The sequence below is a fragment of the Arvicola amphibius genome, chromosome 10, assembly GCF_903992535.2.
Source record: "Arvicola amphibius chromosome 10, mArvAmp1.2, whole genome shotgun sequence".
NCBI lineage: Eukaryota > Metazoa > Chordata > Mammalia > Rodentia > Cricetidae > Arvicola > Arvicola amphibius.
The window spans coordinates 93219338-93239269 of NC_052056.1; the positions used below are offsets into that span (position 1 = coordinate 93219338).

At 51.6% G+C, this 19932-nt stretch overlaps 2 protein-coding genes and 1 long non-coding RNA gene across 4 annotated transcripts in view; 1 reads left to right on the forward strand and 2 right to left on the reverse strand.

Annotated features, from left to right (window-relative positions):
- Positions 1-1664: 1664 nt before the first annotated feature.
- Vps37d (VPS37D subunit of ESCRT-I) lies at positions 1665-7061 on the reverse strand. The gene is made up of 4 exons (XM_038345434.1): positions 6856-7061; positions 5249-5420; positions 3213-3295; positions 1665-2770 (listed from the first exon to the last, which is right to left on the reverse strand). The coding sequence occupies exons 1-4, from the start codon at positions 6991-6993 to the stop codon at positions 2375-2377; spliced, it is 789 nt and encodes a 262-aa protein (XP_038201362.1). The 5' UTR covers positions 6994-7061; the 3' UTR covers positions 1665-2374.
- A 673-nt stretch (positions 7062-7734) lies between these two features.
- LOC119824879 lies at positions 7735-8907 on the reverse strand. The gene is made up of 3 exons (XR_005287148.1): positions 8721-8907; positions 8321-8447; positions 7735-8214 (listed from the first exon to the last, which is right to left on the reverse strand). It is a non-coding gene; the product is annotated as an uncharacterized LOC119824879 (long non-coding RNA).
- Positions 8908-17498: 8591 nt separating this feature from the next.
- Mlxipl (MLX interacting protein like) overlaps positions 17499-19932 on the forward strand; it is a 51945-nt gene continuing 49511 nt past the window's right edge. The window contains exon 1 of one of the 2 annotated variants that reach the window (XM_038344833.1): positions 17499-17677. The gene's annotated coding sequence lies outside the window, so the exon portion shown is untranslated. The remainder of the gene's footprint in view (positions 17678-19932) is intronic. The other variant, XM_038344834.2, reaches the window with a different exon arrangement.

A 19932-nucleotide genomic window follows, 5' to 3' on the forward strand; every position in this document is an offset into this window, starting at 1 on the left:
CTTCAATAGCACTCTTGTTACTTTGAGACAAACTCTCACTTTGTAAACTAGGTGTGGTAGAAGCACTTTTACTCAGCACTCCTGAGGCAAAGGCAGGCGGCCTCTATGAGTTCAAGGCCAGCCTTTTCTAAAAAGTGAGTTCTCCTGTCTCAAAAACAAACAAATAAGCAAGCAAAACTCACTCTGTAGGGCTGGAGAGATGGCTCGGAGGTTATGAGCACTGACTGCTCTTCCAACGGTCCTGAGTTCAATTCACAGCAACCACACCATGGCTCACAGCCATCTGTAATAAGATCTGGTGCCCTCTTCTGGCCTGCAGGCATATATGCAGGAAGAACACTGTATAGATAATAAATAAACCTTTAAAAAATTTTATTTATTTATTTATTTATTTATTTATTTATTTATTATGTATACAACATTCCTTCCCTGTATGCTTGCACCAGATCTCATTATAGATGGTTGTGAGCCATCATGTGGTTGCTGGGAATCGAACTCAGGACCTCTGGAAGAGCAGTCAGTGCTCTTAACTTCTGAGCCATCTCTCCAGCCCTTTAAAAAAATTTTTTAAGAACTCACTCTGTAGCTTACAGTGGCCTGGAACTCTCCACCCCAGGCTAGATTCAAACTCAAGGCAATCCTCCCGCCTCTGCCACCCAAATGCTGAGATTATGGGAATGAGCCAGCATGCCTCTGGCAGACTACTCTTGTTTATAGACGTTTCTATGCTTCTTGACCAAATTTCCTGTGCGTGAACTTGACCCTGATTGACCCCAGGAATGCTACTGCTGCATTATTTCAAAGATAGGGCCTCATCGTGTATTTAGTTTGGACTTGAACTTTCTATGTTGCCTAGGCTGGCCTTGAATGTGGTGGGGTTTTTTTGTTGTTGTTGGTTTTTTTTTTTTTTTTTTTTTTTGCGGGTTTTGTTTGTTTGTTGAGACAGCAGCCTAGCCAGCTTCAGACCTACTTCTTGGTGGTCGAGAATGACCTTGAACTCCTGATCTTTCAGCCTCCACCTCCTATGTGCAAGATTACAGGTGTCATCCAACATGCCTGGTTTAGGGGGTGCTAGGGATCGAACCGAGGGCTTCCTGCATATTAAACACATGTTCTTCCAACTGTGCTATGTCCCCAGCTCCGAGTCTTGAACTTCCAATCTTCCTCCTTCAGCCTTCCACGTTCTAGGTGGGGAGGTCACAGTTTTGCCCCTTCCTCTGATGTTCTGCACGCCAGTCTTCTTGCCCCACATCCAGCAGCCTAATTGGCCGCCTAATGCGTCCCTAGTGGAGGACAGATGCCTGCATTCCTAACAGAGCCCCTCCTCTGTCACCCATCAAAGGTGTGTCACCAGCGGAGGCTATGGTGTGGCAGGAGAAGGTACAGTACCATCCAGGTGAGCATACAAGCAATCCTAGAAGAGAGGGTGCAGCCAGGTGAGGCTACTGGTTACAGTGGAGTAGGCGGTGTCACTTCTGGCCAGGCTGGGAAGTAAGGCTTAGAAAAGGCTCTTTGGAAACTAAGCAGCTCAGAGGAGGAGGCTTCTATTGGCCTTGCAGGTCAGTTGAGTTTTGGATGGGCAAGGAAAAGAAGGCCAGCTCCATGGGAGGATGAGCCAGAGGAGGTCGGCTGAGGGAGCAGAGAGGAGGCGGGGAATCATCACCGTCATCCATCAGCACATTTATTGACAGCCCCTAGGAGGTGGGGCTGGGGACAGAACATACAAAGACAAGGACCTGCCCTCAAAAAGGTTCCATTCTAAGGAGACAGGGACAGAAAAATACAGAATGGTCTTTCCTGGGGATGGCCGGCTCTCACCTGGGCAGGTCAGAAGCCTCTGTCCTACTTTGTTTGCCCCAGGGCCACCTGCAAGGCCCTTGGGAGTGTCCCTGGGACCGCAGCTGGAGCATGACCACCTGGCTCCTAGGCGGAGGGCCCCCAAACTGCGGAAAGGGTTAGCTCAGAAGGAGAACAATCCAGTAAGCCTTGGCCAATAAGTTCGAGCCCAGTAATGTGGCAGGGTGCGACAGCCCCCCACCCCAAGCAAGACCCCCTGGGGGAAGCAGGCCCCATAAAGTTCTTTTCATTTAGGGACCTGATTTGGCACCCTGGAGGACCGGGGAGACGAAATAAAATAAAATAAAAAGGCAGAGTTTCCTTGGTGACCGAGGTCCAGCACCCTGCCCACCCACCCCCCAGCCCTCTACGGGCCTCTTCGGGGAGCCCCTCTTCCCCAGCTCAGCCTCCAGGGCCCTGGGCCTGCCTGAGGCTAGGGGGAGGGGCCTGCCCCTCCCCCCACCCAGACAGTGGGGGAGGAGGAGGAGCCACGAATCAAGTTTGTCTGGACCCCCGCTGGGAGGCCGTACCCTGGCTCCTACCGATGAGGGGGTTCAGGCTGAGAGGGTCGAGGGCTCAGCAGGGGGGCTGGCCCAAAAGGGCACCCGGGGGAGCTCTTCAGTGGGGGCACTGGGCGGGAGTCCAAGGGGGGCAGGCTCCGGGGTACGGCTGGAGGTGGTCCCCGGGCGGCCCCAGTGGGCAGGACGGCAGCAGCAGGGAAGGGTTTCGGGGGATCCATGGCGGTGGCGGCGGCGGCGGCAGCAGCAGCAGCAGTAGTGGGAGCCGGCTGGGCAGAGCGTTCCCGACGCCTCAGCACTTCCTGTAGTTTCTCTGCCTGGGTCCGCCTCAGGTGGGCCAGGGCACGGCCCCTCTGGAAGGCTGGCAGGAAGGCCTCCAGGCTTTGTTCCCCCAGCAGCAGCTGCTCCATCTGGATCTGGGAGTGTCCAGGAGGGAAAGGGAAAGTTGGGAGGAGGCAATCCGATCAGAGACTGAGTCCTTCTTCCCCCACGGTGACCAGCCAGCAGAGGCCCTGAGCTTCCAACCTGGCCCAGACTCTGGTTACCCAGACTGGACAGAGTCCACCCTCTTTCCACAGTAAAGGTCTGTTTCAGGCCTTTCAACTCATTTAGTGTCCACTCCCAACCCAGCCCAGAGGAACGGGGAAGGGGGGGCATTCCTACTCAGCGGACCCTGCCCTCCAATGTCTGTAGACATTCCTAGGACATCAATCTCTGCCATTCTGGAAAGTTCTGTAGGAAATCATGGCGGGATTCTTAGAGGAGACGCTCCCAAGTCTTTGATGTAATGACAACCCCAATGGGACAAGATGGGTCTCCCTCCCTGTTCACCTGGACCCAGCCGCCTCTACCCCTCACCTCAGCCTCCTGCTCAGCCTCTTCCAGTTCAGCCTGCAGCCAGCCCAGCGCACATTGGGGGCTCCAGCGATGCATGCTCTCCTCTGAGGACCACAGGGGGACAGACAGGGACTCTGACTCTCCCATTGACCGCAGGTGGCTCTACAGTTTCCATCTCTGTGGCCTCCAAATCCTCAACTCTTTTTTTTTGTTTGTTTGTTTTGTTTGAGGCAGGGTCTCTTATAGCCTCTAACCTTGAACTTGCTGTGTAGCCCAGGCTAGCCTTGACCCCCATCCTCCAGTCTCTAGACCTCAGAGTGCTGAGATTATAGGCATGCACAAACAAGTTCGGCTTATTTTTTTCTTTGTTTTTCTACTGTTGTTTCTTTTTTTTTAAAATCTTTTAATTTTAATTATGAGTATGTATCTGCACATGGGTATGTGCACTTGACAGAGTTCAGGATCCTGAGAGGCCAGAGGTTGTCAGACCCGACCAACATGGCTACTGGGAAGCCAACTCCAGTCCTTCCCAGCTGCTGAGCCATCTCTCCAGCCACCACCATCATATGACTTGAGGAAGGTCTCACTGTGCAGCCCAGGCTGGCCTGCCAAATGTGGTACTCTCCAGCCTCCTGAGTGCAGGGATCATAAGCATGCACCACCATGCCTGGCTCAGCTTCTTCAATAACATGGACGCTACCGGACGTTTATGAACAGATACCCTCCCCATTGCCACATCCAGGCCACCGCCACCCAACCCATTAGTAAGGTCAGACTGAGGCAGCCCTTCACCCTAGAGTAAAAGGATAAAGTCGAGACTGATGGGGGGGGGGCACTCCAGGGTTCAAGGTTAGGTTCTTGTTTTCCTTTTCTTTCTTCCTTTTTACAAATTTTATTTAATGTCATGTTCGTTTTGCCTGCACGTACGCATGTGTACCACGTGAGTGCCTAGTGCCCGTGGAGATCAGAGAGTATCACTGGATCCCCTGGAACTGGAGTTCCAGGCAGTCGTGAGCTGCCATGTGGGGTGCTGGGAATCGAACCCAGGTCTCCTAGAAGAGCACACAGTACACTCACTTAATCACTGAGTTGTCTGTCCTCCAGACCCCCTTTCTTGTTTGTTTGGGTGTTGGGTTTTTCTAAAGCCGCTTACGTTTTTATATTAATAAATAATAATAAATAAATACATATTTATTTCTCATGTGTAGTCTGTGTGGGCACACTCATGCCACTGCATAGCTGTGGAGGTCAGAGAATAGTTTATGGGAGCTGGTTTTCTGCTACCACGTGGGTCCCAGGGATCAAACTCAGGCTTGGCACCAAGTGTCTTTACTCAGTGGACCATGTCATCAATGTCATCAGCCTTGACCTTTTTCCTTTTTCTTTCTTTTCTTATCTTTTTCTAGTGTCTCAGGTAACCCAGGCTGGCCTCAGACTCACTCAGTAGCCAAGTTTGGCCTTGAACTACTGACCCTCCTGCGTCTGTTTCCCTCCTGTGTCTGCATATAGGCATATGGCTCCCTACCCAGCTTGGCCTCCTTTCTTCTACTACCCAGAACCCCCATCATGTCACTTCTTTTTCTTTTCCTTTTTTTTTTGGGGGGGGGCGGGGTTCAAGACAGAGTTTCACTGTGTGTAGCCCTGGTTGCCCTGGAACTTGCTCTGTAGAGCAGGCTGGCCTCAAAATCAGATCACCGAGATCCACCTGCCTCAGCCTCCAAAGTGCTGGGGTTAAAAACATTTAGGCCTCTTCAACCCGGCTGTTTGTTTTTGTTTCTGAGGCAGGACAGCCCCTCAAGAGACAGCACAGTCCGGGCCCAGAACTCACTAGAGAGCCTAGAGATGATCTTGAAGTTTTGCGATCCATCTGCTTCTGCCTCCCAAGTACGGGGATCACACACACGGGAACCCAGCCCAGCTTGCCAAGTCGCTCCTCCACAGCTCACAACCTCACTTTCCGGAAGGCCCAGATCAGCTCCCTTCAGCCCCACCCTTAGGAGCCCAGCACAAACGAAAGCCAACCCCACCCCAGGCAGGTCTCCTGCGCCTCCCCTCACCCAGTCTCTGCAGTTTGTCTGCGCAGTTCTCAGCCACCTCTCGGAGCTCTTGGTACTTGATGGCCAGGGCAGTCCGGCCCATCTCCAGGCGGGGCCGCAAGGCCAGGTTCTCCTTAGCCAGCGCGTAGTTAGAGGCCAAGCAGGCATCCCGCTCCAGCTGCAGACCCTGGAACTGCCAGTGGAGGAGAGCTAAGAGGCCTGGGCTCGAACTGCCCAGGGTCACCCAGGCGTCCACCATAGCACAGCACAGGCCTAGTCTAAGGCACACGGGAGTCCCCGACCGGCAGGGGTGTGGGGACCAACAGGTGGAGAGGCCTAGGTTGGCCCGTTCCAGGCTTTGCCTGGCGTCCTCTCTCTCTGGGCCCCAGTTCCTTCTACAATTAAAAACAAAACAAAACAAAAACAAAACAAAAACCGCCTCTCCTTACCGAGTTGTCGTGAGACCTAAGTGAGCCAAACTATGAAGGCCTCTACAAATGTTAGTTAATTTTTAATTTTTCAATTAATATGTCTGCTCAGGTCCCCGAGGACTACCCCTCCCCTCTCTGTCCCATTTTCCATGCTTGGACAGCTTGCCTCTCATTCCAGGCCTTTGTCTCGCGTCCTCCTCAGGTGTTTGTGTGGGAAACATTTCCACCCTCTGTTCTGACTCTTGGGGGAGTGGTGTTTTCACCCTGTGCCTTCCCAGCACCCCCCCCCCCCCCAACTCAGGACACCCTCTCATCTCTTATAACCCCTCACCGGCCCTCTAGCGGAACCTCACACACCCCCACGAATACAATACACACCCCCTTTGCTTCTGTGGTCCCCTGCACCTGCTAGCTGCTCACCTAGCAGAAGGCAGCACTGGGGCCCAGAAGAAGGATCTTTGAGCCTGTTTCTAGGAGGGCCAAGCCTCGCTCCCCGCCCCTGGAGAACACGCTCCCCTCCATCTGTCCCCTGATCCAAGCACATGCCCCTCCTCGTCTGGCTCCTTCTAACACACACTTTCTCTTTCTGCACCCCCCTCCCAACAGACAACCAGCCCGGGCCTATGTCTCCCGTGAAATATACAACTTTCTCTTATGGTGGCCTACGGAATACAAGCCTCTGTATTCATGGACCCATCCCCAATGGCAGACACAAAGCCCCCTCCCCATCTAAAGCATAACCCTCCTTCCCAGCTATCCTCCCCACCCCAGGTGTCAAGCAGGCCTTCAGTTCTCCCCCAAGCAAGGCGCCTCCCCTTTCTGGCCCTAAAGAACGTGGGTGTGCTGAGCCAGGGCCCCCAACAACACAGCTCACCCTCCACCTCCCGCCCCCCAGAACACACCTCCCCGGAGCATCCTCAGGAGGGCACGCCTCGCGGCCATCCCGGGGTGCACGGGTGCATCCCCGGGCGCCCCCTCCCGCACCACCCGCCCCAGGCCGGATCGGGGCGCCCCCCATCCCCCGGGGGCGGCTCCGCGGGGCCCACTCGGACGTGCCAGGCTCCCATGATCCCGAGGCCTGGCAGCTTCAGGGGGCTGGCCTCCGCTGGCTGGGTCTCCGGGTCCCCGCAGGCCGCGGCCCGTCCTCTCCATCGCCCCCCTCAAACACCCTCCTCTTGCCCGCGCCCCCCGCGTTACCTTCCTGCTGAGCCGCACAATCCGGTCCAGCTTGGGCTCATCTTGAAGCAGATCCCGGAGCTGCCCGGTGCTGAGGATCCCAAAGCGCCCCGGGCTGCCGGGCTCCGGCCCCGCCCGCGCCGCCCGGGCCCGGTACATACCGCCCGCCCGCGCCCCCAGCTCGGCTGCTGGCTCGGCCCGATCGGCCCCGCTCCGCCCCGGCTCCGCTCCGGCTCCGCTCCGGGCTCCGGGCTCCGGCTCCAGCTCCGGCCGCGCGCTGCGCTGTTCGCGTTCTGCCTCCAGGGGGCGCTTCGACCGCTCTTAAAGGGACCGCCGCCGCCGCTGGCAGGACTGGGGGTGGGGCAGGTAGTGGGCGGGCCTCACCCGGAGATCCCCCGCCGGGGTGCGGCGGAGCCACCGCGAACCTGTCGCTCAAAGCGTCCTCTCTCCAGAAGCCCATCCTTCCTCCTCCCTCTAGAAACCCAAGTCTTCTCCTCTCACCCTTTCATCCTGCCACGCTTCATCGCAGACCTTACCACCCTAGGCGCCTACAGTTTGCAAGGCTCTTTCATATTTCCCCTCCGGATTCCTACAGCTTTCTTAGGTGGGCTGGGCGCCAAAGCCCCTGTCTGGCTGCTAACTTGGACATGTCATTTATCGTCCCCACCCCACTCCATGCCTCAATTTTTGTCCTCTGTAAAATGGGGAGTTGAGCATGGAAAGTTATTACTGAGTGCCTCGGCGCAGGGCAGGTAACTAACTTGATTTACAGTTACTTTAGAGATACCGAAGTATCACAGAGGGCTGGGGCCGTGGCTCGGCTGTATTGTTTGCCTAGCCTGAAAGTCCTTCCCCAACACCACCAAAACATAAATTAATAAAAGGTAACACACAATAAAATAGATTTAAAAATCTTAGAGATGACATCACCTCCCTAACATCACATTACAGATTATTGACAATCCTTGCACAGAGCACAAAGGCTGAACCACTACCCAGGGGCACGCTTTCCCACCTTCAGAGAGTTCATAGGTCAAGGCAGAGTCTCCACCCCGCATCTAGTGCAAGACAGAATGGCAGAGGCAAGCATAGTGGCACTTGCCAGTAATTCCAGCACTAAGAAGGCTGAGGCAGGGGGATTGTCCCAAATTTGAGGCCAGCCTGGGCTACATAGTAAAGCTCTGTTCCAAAATACTCAGTATGGCAGGAGCAAGGGCTCAGCTGGTGAATGCTTGCTGCACAGGAACGCGGAGCAGAGCGCAATTCCTTGAAGTCAGGAAAAAAGCCAGGCATGGTGGTTCATGCTTCTAGTCACAGAGGCAGGTGGATTCCTGGGACAAGATGGTCAGCCAGCCTAGCATAGTCAGTGAGGTCCACGCTCTGTCCAAAAACAAATCAACAAACAAATCCACATGACAGCCACCATTGACTTCTGTTTTCCAGACGCACCCACACCTGCACATTTCCCCCAATCTCGTACACATACATAGTGAATGTGATCCCTGTATGTACACACGCAGCACCGTGAGAGCACATGACTAGGACCAGCCAATCAGAAAGAGTTATCTGAGGAAGTGATGACTGAACCGGGTTTCATAGGCTGAACAGGAATGCTGAAAAAGATCATAAACCAAGGCGCAGGAACCAAGAGAGCATTAGGGACTCTCCCTAATCCGGCTCCATCCTCCTGCCTCAGCCTCCGAGTGCTAGAACGGCAAGTGTTCTCTTCTGCCACCTTCCCATAACTGAAATCCACTCATATGAAATTCCGTGTCCCCGTCCCCCTCAACTGCAACCCCGTCGTCGTGTCCCGTCCTGTGTTGTCCCTTCTCGTCTATCTCCCCCCAAACCCCAGCCCTCTGCACCTCCACAGCCTGGACATTTACCGTTTTCCTGTGAACTCGCAATTCGGCTCTCCCTTGACCATAGTCGCCGGACTTATCAACAGTCAGTCTCCTCACACCCTGCTGACCTCCTCTATTCTGCTTCTCTAGGGCCAACTATTTATTCGTGGGAATTTTTCAGGGGTCTCTTCCTGTCCGGATCTCCCTTGGCCCAGCCTACTCTGGAAACCTTTGTCCTCTTTGATCCATAAGTGAGATGGTGGGGAGGTTCCTGCCTCTCTGGTCTGTTTATTCAACTCCCTCCCCCATGCTTCACATAAATGCTCTCAGTAACACTACACAACCTTCTCCCCTTCCCCCTCCCTCCAGTCCCAGAGACTAGAGAGATGGCTTAGCTTTTAAGAACATTTGCTGCTCTAGCAGAGGACCAGAGTTTGGGTCCTAGAGTCCTCATGGTGGCTCACAGCTGCCTGTAATTCCAGTTCCTGGGGAACTAATGCCCTCCTTAGGCTTCCTCTGGCACCTACATATATATGGTGCACATATATCCACTCAAGCGCACCCCCCACACACACAAACACATAAAATAAGTAGATAAGGGCTGGAGAGATGATCTCAGAGGTTAAGAGAACTGGTTGCTCTTCCAGAGGTCCTGAGTTCAATTCCCAGCCACGATATGGTGGCTCACAACCATCTGTAATGAGATCTGGTGCCCTCTTCTGGAGGCAGACTGTTGTGTACATAATAAATAAATAGATAAACTTTTGTTGTTTTGAGACAGAGTCTCACTCCATGGCTATGGCTGGCCTGGAACTCATGTAGACCATACTGGCCTCGAACTCACAGAGGTCTGCCTGTCTTTGCCTCCTGAGTGCTGGATTAAAGGCGTGCACCACCATCTCTGGCAATAAATAAGTTCCTTTTTTTTTTTTGAAAGACCACTGGTCCTTCTGTGTCCTCCTAGAAAGAAAGCTGTCTGTCCCATCCCCCACTCCGAGAATGCTCTTTGAGCCTGCCCTTTGCTCCAGCTTCCCTCTGGCTGCCAGGAAGAGCAACCTTTCCATTCAGAGGTCAACACTAGCAGATACAGCTTTAGTTTGAGGCTCGGCCAACTCTCACCTCTGAGGTGACTGACGAGTCCCTTGCTCTGCTCCTGATGTCTGCTGTCCATCTCCTTCATCTTAGTTTTTGCTCTGATTCTCTTTTATCGTCACTCCACCCCCAGGGCTTTTTTTTTTTTTTTTGGAGGTAGTGCGGTTAGAAACGGAGGGCTCACCCTGCAAAGTGCTCTGCTGTTGAGCTACACCCCCAGCCCCTCACCGGGGATCCTAGACAGGCTGCTCTACCACGGAGTTAGAGTTCAGTCTGGTTTTTGTTTTATTTTCTACCTTGCCATTGCCTTCCTTCCACCCTCTCCTCTGAGTTCTGGTATTACCGGTGTGGGCTACCACGTCCCACTCGATGATGCTTATAGTTGTTTGCATCTTATTTTTGAGCAGATCAAATGTAGAGAAAAGTGATAAGCAACTTGAGAGTGGCAAGGGCTTCGGGGAGGGATACCACCATTTCAATTTTTAGAAGGCTATTCCTTGTTTATATTTTTAAAATCTTGGGATTATTATTATTATTATTATTATTATTATTATTATTATTATTTTGGAGACAGCGTTTCCCTGTAGCTTTGGAGCCTGTCCTGGAACTAGCTCTTGTAGACCAGGCTGGCCTCAAACTCACAGAGATCTGCCTGCCTCTGCCTCCCAAGTGCTGGGATTAAAGGTCTGAGCCACCATTGCTCGGTAACACCAAGACCTTTAAAGTCCTGTCTGTGGCTGCCGTTTCCTGTGTCCGTTTCCTCAGCCCTCTCCCTCGGCTTGACTCACTCCCCACACTCCCTTCAGGCCATCAAGGGAAGGCTAAGGTCTAGCCAAGGCTAAGGTCGTCACCCCCTTTCTTACTGCCAGGACCAATTTCACACTCCATACCATTGGCCGCCTTTTTTGCGGGCAACATAACTGGAGCCCAGGTGTCTCATTAGCTATGGGGTTGGCAGAAATAAAGAAGTCAGCTAAAGGTGTCATGAGGGGGCACACACCTGTAATCCCTGCCCTCCAGAGGCTGAGGCAGGAAGAACATGTAGTCCGCTGGGACTACATAGCCACACTTCAGCTCATGAAAGAAACAAGGGCTGGCAGGATGGCTCAATGGATAAGAACCAGTTGCTGAGCCCGAGGAGGATCTGAATTGAATCCCTGGATGCACATGGTGGAAGGACAGAACCAACTCCTGGAAACTGATCCACGTATGACTCTATGGCATGTGTGCAGACATAATACATAGACACAGACACGGGTGGGTAGATAGGTGGACGGATGGACAGACAGATAGATGTTATAAAAGAAAAATGAGTGCTAAAGATATGGCTCAGTTGCTAAGAGCACTAACTGTTCTCTCAGAGGATCTGGGATCAATTCCCAGCACCCACATGGCAGCTCACAAGTGTCTGTAACTCTAGTTCCAGATGACTCAGCACCCATGGCATAATACCAATGCACATAAAACAAAAACAAACAAACAAAAAAGAAAACGAACAGAATCTAAGAGCCTGAGGAAAGGGTAGAGTGTTGTTCAAAGCACAATGTGGGCTCTTGAATTCGCAGCAGCTTGTTCATCTTCCCAAAGCTTGAATAATTTGGCTTGGCCAGCATTTCATCCCTGAGTGGGGCGGGACCCAGGAAGCCCTTGAGTTTGTGCCTGCTGCGGGAGGAAGGATGTTTCTTCAGTGGGGTAGTCACTGGTAAGTTGTTCATGTTCTTCCGCTCTCTTGTAAGCAACAAGAATACATGGGACTGATAAGGTGGCTCACTGGGTAAAGGCTCTTATCATGTAGAAAGCTGATGACCTGAGTTCCATCCCTAGGACCCACATAAAGGCGGAAGAAGAGAACTGACTCAAAAACATTGTCCTCTGCCCTCCAAAGCATGCTGTGGCATGCGGGCAGCTCCATCATGCAAACATCATACTGCTACTTCTGCTAGTAACAGTAGTAAGATAGCTAAGCGTGGTGAAGGCACTTGCTACCAAGCCTGACAATCTGAGTTTGATCCCTCGGACCCACAAGGTACAAGGAGAGAACCAACTTCCATAAGTTCTGCTCTGACCTCCACATAGGCTCCTGGCATGTACACTCATGTGCATATACACAATTAATTAATTAAAAGAAGAGAGAGAGTGAGCAAAACATCATCAAATTGAGTATTCAGAACACCCAGCAGTTCCATTGTAGGTATTTTTTTTATGTATCCCTGGCTGTCCTGGAGTTCACTCTGTAGTTCAGGCTGGCCTCGAACTCACAGAGATCTGCCTTCCTCTGCCTCCCGAGTGCTGGGATCAAAGGTGTGTGCCACTCTACCCAGCCAGCTCTTTCATTCCATGGGGTAAACACTAATGACCTCTGTTGGAAATGGGTCACCTTCCAGCTGGTCTTGAGGGCACATGGTTTCACTCTTGGGCTGTTCTGCTGCCCTCTTCCCTCCCTGTCACAGGGTTAGGGGGACCCAATGCATCCCCAGACAAGGGGCCTTGGAGGACACTTGACATCAGCAGTATGCTTGGGTCTGAAGTGGGACAGGACATGGTCACTTCCAGAGCCAACGTCTCAGTGAGCTCACACAGCACCCAACAGTTACGCGCCATCTGCTACATTACTGTAAGGCCACAAAAAGGGTCTTGTTTGGGCTCACAGTTTCCATCAGTCATGCATATTCAAAGGGTGCAGTCGCAGGAGTTCAGGAACAGTTCTGTGAAACCACCTAGAAACAAAGAATGCATTATCCAGGGCCTGGGGAGGTAGCTCAGTAGTTAAGAGCACTTGTTGCCTTTCCAGAAGACCCAGGTTCAGTCCCCAGCACCTGTGGGACAGCATGAACTATTTAAAAGAAAAGAAAAAAAAAGAATCATTTCTTAAAAAAAAAAAAACTATCTTTAGCTGGGTGGTGGTGGTGCACGCTTTTAATCCCAGCGCTTGGGAGGCAGAGGCAGGAGGATCTCTTTGAGTTTGAGAACAGCCTGGTCTACAGAGTGAGTTCCAGGACAGGCTCCAAAGCTACAGAGAAACCCTGTCTCGAAAAACAAAAACAAAAACAAAAAACAAAAGCAAAACAAAAACCCACTTTAGATTTATTGATTTTATGATTTTATTCTTATGTGTATGGATGTTTGCCTACATGTACGTCTACGCACCACATGTGTGCCTTGTGCCTGCTAAGGTCAAAGAAGGGAATTAGATCCTCTGGTACTGGAGTTACCTATGACTGTGAGCTACCATGTGGGTGCTGGGAACCGAACCCAGGCTGGCTGTAAGAGCAGACAGTGCTCTAAACACTGAACAATCTCTGCAGCTTCATTGTGTATTTCTTAGCTTCTTCTCCCAACCCTTAACTCCATTCCCTCTCCTCTTCTGTCACTACTAGTTAGTCTGAATTTCTAGATTTTTTTGGTATAGATTCATGTTATATTCTATTTTTAAAATCAGTATCAATTATGCATAATAATGGGTTTCAGCTGGGTGGTGGTGGTGTACGCTTTTGATTCCAGCGCTTGGGAGACAGAGACAGGTGGATCTCTGAGTGTGAGGCCAGCCTGGTCTACAGAGTGAGTTTCAAGACATTCAGAGCTACACAGAGAGAAACCCTATCTTGAAAAATCTAAAATAGGGCTGGAGAGATGGCTTAGAGGTTAAGAGAACTGACTGCTATTCCAGAGGTCCTGAGTTCAATTTCCAGCAACCACGTGATGACTCACACCCATCTATAATGAGATCTGGTGCTCAGAACACTATATACAAAATAAAAAAGAAAAGAACCTTAAAAAGAAAAACCTAAATAATAATAGTAATAATAATAATAATAATGGTTCTATCATGGTATTTTCATGGGTGCATACATGCATATTGCATGTTGATCGTGCTCACCCTCTCCCCCCGCCCCCCCGTGCTCACCCTCTTATTCTTCCCAATCCATTTCCTTTTTCCTACTAGTTCACCATTTACTTTCTCTTTCTCTTTTGGCGATTCAGTGAGTTTAATTGGGGTTGTTGATAAGAACATGGGTATCATGGGTATATATATATATATTTCATGTGACTTCTTTCTCTCTGAATTTCTTTGACTATTATCCACAGCAGAACAATTATCAAGCATCTTCCCTTTTAAGATTTTTTTATTATGTAGACATGTGTGTGTATGTGTGCATCCACATGGGTATAGTGCATATGGGTGCAGATGCAACCCCAAGTTTCATCATCATCATCAGACAGATCTCACTGTGTAGCCTTGGCTGGCCTTGAACTCATGGAGATCTGGCTGGTTTTACCTCCTGAGTGCTGGGATTAAAAGCATACACCAACAAGCATGACCCAAGTTTCTTCCTTTTTAATGGCAGTATAGTATTTCTTTGTATGGCTAGACCATTATTTGCTTATCCATTTGCCTGTGGATTGATATATCCATGGCTTCCGGTATGAGATTTGAAAAAACAAAACTGCCATGGATTTCGAATCATTGAATGGGCATATTCTTTCTTTTGTCTTTTAAAGATTTATCTAATTTTTACTTATATGTATGTATGTGTTTGTGTGATTGTATACCATGTATGTACCAGTGTCTACAGCGGCCAGAAGAGTGTGTTGAAGACCCCTAGAGCTGGAGGTATAGGCAGTTGTGAGCTGCCCAACGTGGATGGGGAATTGAACTCTGGTCTTTTGCAAGAGTAGGAAGTACTCTCTTCTCCTCTCTTCTCCTCTCCTCTCCTCTCCTCTCCTCTCCTCTCTTCTCTTCTCTTCTTTCTTTTTCTTTCTTTTTTTTTTGAGGGGTGGGTTTCTCTGTGTAGCCCTGGCTGTCCTGGAACTCACTCTGTAGACTCCACTGACCTCGAACTCAGAGATTCTCCAGCCTCTGCCTCCCAAGTGCTGGGATTACAGGCATGTGCCACCACCACCTGGCTTGAGCCTTTTTAAGTTAGTGCTGTGAATCCCACTGAGGTCTTCAGGCTTCTGCAGCAAACACGGATCCCACTCCCTGGTTGTTATTCCTAACCCTTTCTGCTGCTGCTTAGAGCACCCCTGGACCTGAACACCCCCCCCCCCGTTTCCCACCTTTTACCCTATGAGTTACTGAAGGACTGAGACCGCCACTCTAGCCTCTCAGACGCTGCCTAGACTGTACCACAGTAGTTTAAGATTTGCAGAGTCCATGAAGGAGGGGACCAGGTCCATACCATCTCTCCAGCCCCTGGCGCAGGGTATCTTATACTGTAAGGGTGGAAATACACCACCAAGGACCAAAGCCCAGCTCCACCACCTCCCACCCACAGGACCCCAGATAAATTACCAAGCACCCATGTGCTCTTGGTTCTTCCTTCTTTTCTTTCGTTCTTCCCCTTTTATGTAGGCTTTCATGTACCCAGACTGGCCTTAAACTCTCTATGTAGCCCAGGCTTTCCTTGATCTCACAGTCTCCTCCTCTCAGCCTCCTGAATGCTGGGATAACAGGCACGCACCACCATACTTGGTTTGTGTGGTGCCGGGGCTGGAATCCTAGACTTAGGGCTCACTGGGCATGGCACTCTACCAACCGAATTGCATTTCCAACCCCTCTCTTTTCTTACTAGTAAAATGGTGAGCAGTCACCCCACCGCCTCTGATTGTTGTTGGATGAAGTGAGTCTAAGCCCTAGTAAGCTCCGAGTGCTGGGCAAGTGGCAGAAATGAGAAGCAGCCAGGTGTAGTGGGTTCGAGGGCACCCTGGGCTGCAAACCAAAATCATCTCTCAAACAAGAACAAAAAGGGTCTTTAGACGATGGTTTCTGCTGTTCTTAAGGAGCCTCCCTTCACACGAGGATGCCTCCCATCTCCCCGCACTTCATTGAGCAAGGGAGAATAATTCATGAGAAACCATCTAACCCACCCTCTTATTCCTCAGCATCCAAGTAGCCCTAAACATTTTTCTTCTAAGGAAGGTTTAGAGCGTAGCTCAGCAGTGGAGCACTGGCCTAGAACCCCCAGTGAGGCGCTGGGAGTGTGCCCCAGAGGTAGCACTTGCCCAACACGCACCAGGCTCGTGTCCCATCCCCTTCAATCAGCCTTCCAGGAGTAGGCTGGTTCTAGAAGTTTCTGCCCTTCTCCACCCCATCTCTCTGATGGAGTCCGTTATGATGACTACAGTTCTCCCTGCTTCCATCTCTATCTTGTTCTCCTCTTGCCTTGCACGAGATGAATGTGAACACAGCTGTACCCTTCTGGATCCACCCAAGATTGTCGCAGCGTGAGCTAGAGCCAGGAGAAGACCTGAGTAACAATGTCTTGCCCAAACTTTCCTGCTTCCACTATTCTATGAGTGGGTATGGCCAACCCAGATAAATTTGAGGTTTTGTTTTTGAGGTTTTTTTAATTTTGTTTTTTGTTTGTTTGTTTTCAGAAGTATCTTGGTATACACAGCTCTGGCTGGCTCGGAGCGCATCATAACCTTCCTCTATCTGCCTTCTGAGTGCTGGGACTACCGGTGTGCACCACACTACCTGACTGAAATGTGAATTTTAGATAAATGTTATGAATAGTATTTGATAATAAATAAGAAATAAGGCCAGGATTATTGCTTAGATAGTAGATGCGCTTTCTGCCAAGCCTGAGGACCGGAATTTGATACTTGGTGGAAAAAGAGCCAACTCTCACAAGTTGCCCTCTGACTTCCACGTGTGTGCCTTGGCAGGCATGTGCTCAAACACGTAAACAAACATGCACACACACAATAAGTAAGTAAAATGCAATCGATTTTTTCTTTATTTTTGCCATAGATTTACATATTTTGTTTCATATGAAAGTATTTTGCCTGCATGTTTGCATGCATTCACCACGTGTGCACACTTTGTCAAAAAAGGGCATCAGAGTCCCGGGAATTGGAGTTACAGATAATGGTGAACCCATGTGGGTGCTGAGAATCAAACATGGTCCTCTGCAAGAGCAACCAGTTCGCTGAACCCCTGCCCATCTCTCCAGCCCCATGTAATAACTTTTCAAAACAGACATTCTGACACCAAATCCTTGTCACCAGGTGTGGTGACTCACACCTGCAACACAAGTGCTCGGGAAGTGGAGGCAGCAGAACCAGGAGTTCAAGGTCAAGCCTCAGCTACTAGGCCAGCCTGGGCTCAGAACCTGTTTCAAAAACGGAGGATTTAGGGCTGGGGAGATGGCTCAGTGGTTAAAAGCACTTGCTGTTCTTGCAGAGGGCCCACCATCAGTTCCCAGCACCCCAAGGGGAGGATGTTCCAGGAGAGGTCTAGCTGGGAAGAGAAGGGAGCTTGGAGAACGGGGGCCGGGGGGCTCCTCAGCAGAGGACGAAGGATGAAGCTGACTCCTTGGGGCACAGATAGGGATCGGTGAGCATCTGGGAGCTGTAGACAAGTGGAACCGACAACCCCAAGTGAGGTTCAAATAGGGCCTGGGGCTGGGACGGGTAGCTGAGACTTCCCACGCTCTCCTTGGCCCGGTACCTGGGGCTCCTCCCTTCTCGCACCCAGCCTACAGTTTGGGAACCAAACATCAAGCCCCCAAGGAGAGGGCGGTTAAAGGTGAGCGGGGCACGAGCGGGACGGCAGAAGGTGATTGGCGGGCGCCTGAACCCACGGCGCGCGCCACAGCTGCTCCACAGGCCACCAGCCGGAGGAGCGGCTGCCATCCACGTGCTAAGGAGAGAAGGAGGCACCGGACCAAGGGGCAAAGGACACCTCGGAGAGGGAGGGCGGGGAGGCCTGCAGCGCCTAGCTGTCCACACCCCAGTCTAAAAGCCGGGCCTCGTGCAGGAGCAGCGCACGGAGCCCTCTGCCGCCGGCGCTGAGAAGGCGCGGGGTGAGGCAGCGCCGGCCTGAGCATCTGCAGCCCCGCGGAGACCCGAGGCCCGGGAGCCGAGCCCAGCCGGACTCCCCCTGAGGATCGCGTGGAGCTCAGGTGAGCAGGGAAGGTCTTCAGGTATCAGAGGGACTTGGATGCCTTGCGCAGGAGGACTCAGAGCCCCGCCAGACCTCATTTGCCACAGTGTGCAACGGTGAGGGAGCATTCCTAAATCACAACTGGAGTAGGGGGCACCCACTTTCTCTGCCCTGCCCCCAACTTGCTCATGAGTGGAGCCGGTGGGGAAAGGGGCAGGCTCAGATGCCAGGGAGGACTGGGCATCAAGAATCCTAATCTATTTTGCTTGACCTTTTAGGATTACCCACTCAGGCTCCCAGGGTCAACTCCTGGATCCCCCATACTGGGTTGGGATTAAATGGTGACCCGGTGAAGGGGGGCCTGACCGGATCCAGGGAGGCAGGAGGGAGGGGACAGATGCCAGGGTGGGGCCTGTGGATTTCCGGTCACCCAGCTTGGCTGCAGGCAGGGGCTAGCTAGGGACCTGGTTGAAGCCTTGAAAGTGCCCGAGCTTCTTGTTGGCTCCTAGCCACTCTATCACCAAGCCCATGACTCTTGAGGCCACCGTGGTGGGAGAGGAGACCGTGTGGCCAGGTCTGGGCTGTGTTTCCGTCTTTAGATTCCTGCCTTTGTCAGGCTTTGTGACCTTGGCCCTTTTCGGGGCCTGGTTCTTCCCCTTTGACACTGGAAGTTCCCTCCAGGGCCACCGTATAGAGACAGGGCCAGGATAAAACGGCACACCAAGACACCTTGGGAGGGAAAGAAAGGCAGGCCATCCAATCAAGGTCCCAGGTCAGACACACCAAGACACCTTGGGAGGGAAAGAAAGGCAGGCCATCCAATCAAGGTCCCAGGTCAGCTGGGGTGTGAAGATCTAGTCCAGTCTGCCAACTTACCCAAGAGCTTGGTATCTCAGCAACTGGCCTGTCTGTACTTCTGCCATGGCCCCCATATCCAAAGGAAGGCTCAAATAGATCTATAGCAGTGGTTGGTGCATGCCTCTGATCCCAGCGCTCAAAAGGATGAGGCAGGAGGATTAACGAGTTTGAGGCCTGCCTAAGCTACAGGGTGAGATCCTGTCTCACAACAAACAAAGGAAAAAGGGGGCTGGGATTATAGCCCAGTTGGTAGAGTGTTCACCTACGTGTACAAAGCTCTGGTTCCATACCACACTGTAATACCAGGTGTGGTGGTGCACACCTGTAATGCTGGCATTGGGGAGTGGGGGTGGAGGCAGGAGTTCAAGACCTTCCTGGGTTACATAGCAAGTTTGAGGCCAGCCTGAGATACATGAAACCCTGTCTCAAGAATAAACAACAAAGACTGGTAAAAAGAGCCTGTGCGTGGTGGCACACGCCTTTAATTCCAGCACCGTGGGGGCCTAAGCAGGCAGATCTCTATGAGCGCAAGGCTGGCCAGCCTGGTTTCCATAATGAGGCCAGCCAAGGTTACATAGTGAGACCCTGTCTCGAAAGAGCAACACACACACATACACACACACACACCACCACCACCACCACCACCACCAACACCAACACCACCACCACCACCACCACCACCACCACCAATAATAATAATTATAGCAATAACAACAATGACCAAAAAACTGAGGGCTGTCTTTGGCCACAGAAAGAAGGAATGGGAACACAAGCCTTTAATCCCAGCACTCAGGAGACAGAGGCAGGCGGATCTCTGTGAGTTTGAGGCCAGCCTGGTCTACAGAGTGAGTTCCAGGACAGCCAAGGATACACAGAGAAACCCTGTCTTGAAAACAAAGCAAATTAGAAGGAACAGGAAACTCCTTACATTGACTGCAAACTAAATACCACGTGGGGTTTTTCTTGGCCCCGTTCCTCCTTTATGACCACCCAAGCTAGAAAGGATATTATCTATGCTTTGCAGTTTAGGAAGCAGAGGCCCATAGAGGTCAAGGCAGTGGCTGGAGGTCGCACAGCCTAGATGTAGCAGAGCTAGGATGTGAACCCTGGCAGCCTGATCATACATAATGCTGTTTCCCCCTCTGACTCTTCCACTGGCTTCCTCTGGCTTCCTCTGGCTTCATTCCACCTAGCTGTACCTGAGGCTAGAAATACTGTAGGCAAGGAAATGCCTACCCTGCCTCGGCAGGCTGTGTGGGTGTGACCCTGTCCTAGATCAGATCCTAAGTGTCCATATGCCATGTACCTGCCTTCTCCACTGCACCTCTCTCCGTACCCACATGCCTTAAGGCGGAGACTCCGACAAGGTGGCCCATCCCTGCCTCTCCTCTTTGAAGCTGATGGTCCTGACAGTGG